A 4,111-nucleotide genomic window follows, 5' to 3' on the forward strand; every position below is an offset into this window, starting at 1 on the left:
GGTTCAAGCAAGACCAGGGATTTCTTTTTTTCCCTTTTTCCCAAATGAAGTTGCGTCACCCACTTCTGCACCTTTTCAGTAGACAGTAGAATATACTTAATTTTGCTTAAAATCACTTTTTGCACCATTACACACACACACACACAAAATCCCAAATTCAGGCAAAAAGAAGAAAAAGAAATTCCATTCTACTATATATATATATATATATATATATATATATATATATATATATATATATATATATAAAATCCCCTTGCAAAATTCTGCTGTTGGGCATAAAACAGTCACTTTTGTCTTGCTTTAGGTTTTAATCAGGAAACGGATGGAGGCTTGGGGGGGGAGGAGTGATGCTTTGATGAGTTTAATGTGCGGTGGTTGAAAGGCCATGCCATTTCTCTTCCAAATTAAGGAAGAAATGTGGGGGAGGGGAGGGGAGTATACTTTTAACTTGGCAAATGAGGGAGGGGGAGAAGAGAAGGGTCTTTCACTGGGGAGGGGGAGGGGAGGCTGCCTTGAAACTTTCTCATTCCTCACAACACACCCACAACTCTCTTAAATTTCTCTGCATGGAACAAACCACTCCACATTAAAAGGAAGGGGGAGGTCAGCTATGCCCCAAACTTCCTTTGTGTCTTTTTTTCCTAACAGACCTTTCCTGCCCTCCCTATATTAAAATGTTGTGCATATTAAGTAAAAGTATTGCTACCATAAATACCTTTTTTTTTAATTACACAATACCAAATTTTGTTCCCCAACCTCTTTTACACTCTTTCAGTACCACTGTGGGGGTTTTTTGTGGGTGTTTTGTCCCCTTTTTTAATCATCAGTTGCTTTGCCTTCCTCCACACTTGAGGCCTACTTCCAACCAAGGTTCAAATTTCAACATTTCAGAAGTTGTGGGATCTTTTGAAGAAAGTGAGGAATGAGAAAGCTCTTTAAAACAAAGCTTTTGTTCTTTTTAAAGTAAAGGAATGCCGGAAATTCTATTTGTAATCATGATTGGAAAGTCCGGTCTCTTCCTACCCTATTCAACACATTTACTTGAAAATAAGTTCCACTGATTTCAGTGGAACCTAGTTCTAAGCAACTGTGTTTTAAGATCACAAGCTGCTGCCACTAACACACTTACTTGGAATTAAAGGCCACTGAAACCAAAAATATTACAGCCGAGTAAAATTGTTTTTTCAGATTGCAACATCAGATTCTCCATCTCTCTTTTTTTGGCTACATATTCAATTCGCTTCGTCCCCCATCCAAAAAAAAAAAGTCAACCTGTTGCACGTAAACCAGCTTATATCCTCCATCTAGAAGTCCTCTAAACGGTATCCCCGGAATTTCAGGCTGGGGGGCACGGGGATGGCATTGCCCCCCAGCTGCCAGGTCCAAAGCGGGTGCGTTTTGGAGAGGGCGCACGAGTCTTTTACGCACAGAGAGGACGCAGGACACAGATCCCCATCAGAGCCGACGACCAAAGCGGGCGTACAGGGAAAAGTACCCATCAAAGAAAACGGATTCCTGGCAGGAGCCGGGCTGGTGTGGAGCAAGCGTTTGCAAGGCGGCGCGGCACCCTTTTTGGTCGTCTTCCTCGAAATCTTTGGGGGCCTCCCTTTGGCCTGCCTTTCCTGCTCCGCACGCCTGCGTTTAGCGTTCCTTTCTAAGTCGCTGCCGCCTTTCAAAGGTTTGTTGGCCAGGCTGAGGAGGCCGGCTCTGGAGGCGGAGGAACTCCCTTTGGCCTGCTCGGCCCTGCGCAAACCTTTCCCGTCCACATTGAAGCCTTTGGCGTAGCACCACAGCTTGGACTGCCTGATAAGCCTGTCGAATTGAGCCTCCCTCCCCGACCCTTCCTTGGAGTCCTGGTGCAGAGCTGATTCCTCAGCCTTGTCCGGCTCGCCAACGTGGAGGTCCTCCCTGGAGCAAAGGAAGTCGGCGTCCTTGGAGAAGTCTTCGCGCTCCTGGGCGCACAACTCCGAAGTTTCCCTAAAGCCTCCCTTCTTTGGCTGCGGGCCCTCGCTGGGGCTGCTGGGACGGGCAGGAAAGACGGGAGAGCTCCGCGCCTCCTGCTTTACTCGGGGCTCCGGGTCCTCACGCGGGGGCACCTTTGGCGCGGTGGTAGGAGCCGGCTTGAAACTTTCCAAAGTGGACGCGCGCAGCGTCCTGGCCCAGAACAGCAAGTTCGGGTCAGGGCGCAAGGCTTTGGCTACGCCAGAGAGGGTTTGAGGAGAGGCAGCTTGGGGTGGGATACGAGGAAGGGCCGCCTGCCTGTAACGGGTACTCTGCACCGAGTCCCCGCTACACAGGGAGCTGCTTTCCGACCCGGAGGAGCTGCCTTCTTCGCTACTGCAAGATGACTCTTCGTCGTCGTCGTCGTCGTCGTCGTCATCGTCCTCTTCTGAGGAGTCGCTGGAGCTTGCCGGGCTGGACGCGCCGCTGGAATCCGAGTCGCTGGAGTAGCCGGCCGACGTGCCTTGCCTCTTGGGGCCCGCGAAGGATGCCGAGCGACCCTTTTCCTTGCCGAGGCACCCGCAAGCCGAGCGCTTGGTGCGCCCGGCATCCGCCTCGCTGGGCGCTTGGCTGGTGCCGTGCGCCCTGACGGCCGAGTGGAGGAGCTGCAAGTCGCCGGGGTAAGCGCTCAGCACGCCGGCCAGGAGTTGCTCTCGGCCGCTGCGGCTGTAGCTCTTCGGCAGTGGCGCGGCTTTCTCGTAACCTCTGGCAAACGGGGCCCCTAAGAGCGCGTCCCGTTTGGCACAGCCGGCACCCACGTTGGCGCGAAAGGCGCCGTCGGCTGCGCTGTACGCGGGAAGTAACCGGGGCCGATTGAACAGGTCCCCGGCTTCCCTCCTCTTGCTTTTCCTCTTCCTCTTCCTCTTCCTGGGGGCCAGGGCCTTGCAAGAGGTGCAGAGGGCCTCCAGGTCCGCCTTGGAGATGAGCGAACACTTGACGGCGCGCGTTGGCACGGACTGGATGGCTTTGAGGGTGCGCAGCTCCTTCAGGTCGCAGCGGCGGCTCTGGATCTTGAGGCTTTCCATCTTTTTGCTCACGGTGGCCCTCGGGATGTCCTTAAACAGGTCGCTGAAGACCTGCGTCAGGGCGAACATCCGCGTGCCGTTGATCTGCAAGTAGCCCAAAGTGATGCCGTCGATTTCCTGGTAGCCAGCTTGGAAATCTCCATTGTAATCCACGGTGGCGGCGGCAGGAGCCATCCCGCAGGTCAGGAACATGTTTGTTTATCTGCTTATTCGTAAAAAAGGGGGGCCTTCGCAGCCACCAGCGGGGGGGAGCTAGAAAGAGGGGTTCCTCTCCCAACCCCTCCTCATGCTCCCTCCTACCCCCCAAAATCAACCCGCCGCCGTTGAGTGATGAATTTCCCTTTCGAAGGCATCCCTTGAGGCTCCAGAGCCGCCTTTTCTCTGCCTTTATTTCTTGCTCCACTCTAGAATTCCAGAGAGGGTTGCAAAGGAGAAGACTGTGGTCTTGCAATGGTCATTTCTCTCCGCCTCCTCCTCTTGGTACCTTTCCTATCTTAGTCCGGGGAAAGGTACACACCGGGGGGGGGTGTTTGGCGGGGAGGGGAGGGAGGGAAGAAACAAGGAATCTCCCCCTCTCAGCGTGCCTCTTTTTTCGAAAAAGCTCTCCTTTGAATTTGCAGATAGATCTTTAAAACCAACGAAGTCCACAGCCGAAGAAAATGAGAGACAGTAGCGCACACATTTTAAAAAAAATACCCAGTAAAAGAGGTTTTTAAAAGCACCCAGGTTGCACACCAAAATCCTTGTCATGTCCACCTTTCCCCCACCCCCCTTTGGCTTCTTTCTTCAAGACAGACTTGAAAGTACAGTATATTATAGGAAACACCCCACGAAATAATTTTCTCCAGAGCGCGATCTGATTGGGTACTTTAACCTGGTGATGTCATAAAACCCCCAACATCGAACACCCCCCACCCCCACGTAAAACCCTCATATAAAAAAACCCCTTTCATTTAAGAGTCGATCTGACACTGTCCAAAGAAGTAAGAGGAGCTTCGCATATACATGTGAATTGAACAGCGAGAGGCGGAGGTTGTGAAAAGATTTTTATGTAAGTGCGTACGTATGTGGGCTACATACAT

At 51.8% G+C, this 4,111-nt stretch overlaps 1 protein-coding gene across 1 annotated transcript; it reads right to left on the reverse strand.

Annotated features, from left to right (window-relative positions):
- Nucleotides 1-243: 243 nt before the first annotated feature.
- Nucleotides 244-3,221, reverse strand: EPOP (elongin BC and polycomb repressive complex 2 associated protein). The gene has a single exon (XM_035136264.2). It carries the CDS (start codon nt 3,219-3,221, stop codon nt 1,308-1,310), a length of 1,914 nt encoding a protein of 637 aa, XP_034992155.2. The 3' UTR covers nt 244-1,307.
- Nucleotides 3,222-4,111: the final 890 nt, after the last annotated feature.

The sequence above is a fragment of the Zootoca vivipara genome, chromosome 13 (genome assembly GCF_963506605.1).
Source record: "Zootoca vivipara chromosome 13, rZooViv1.1, whole genome shotgun sequence".
Classification (NCBI taxonomy): domain Eukaryota; kingdom Metazoa; phylum Chordata; class Lepidosauria; order Squamata; family Lacertidae; genus Zootoca; species Zootoca vivipara.

Bases quoted from the DNA above. Each gene is read 5' to 3' on its own strand.
- EPOP (XM_035136264.2), bottom strand. From the start codon at position 3,221: ATGTTCCTGACCTGCGGGATGGCTCCTGCCGCCGCCACCGTGGATTAC.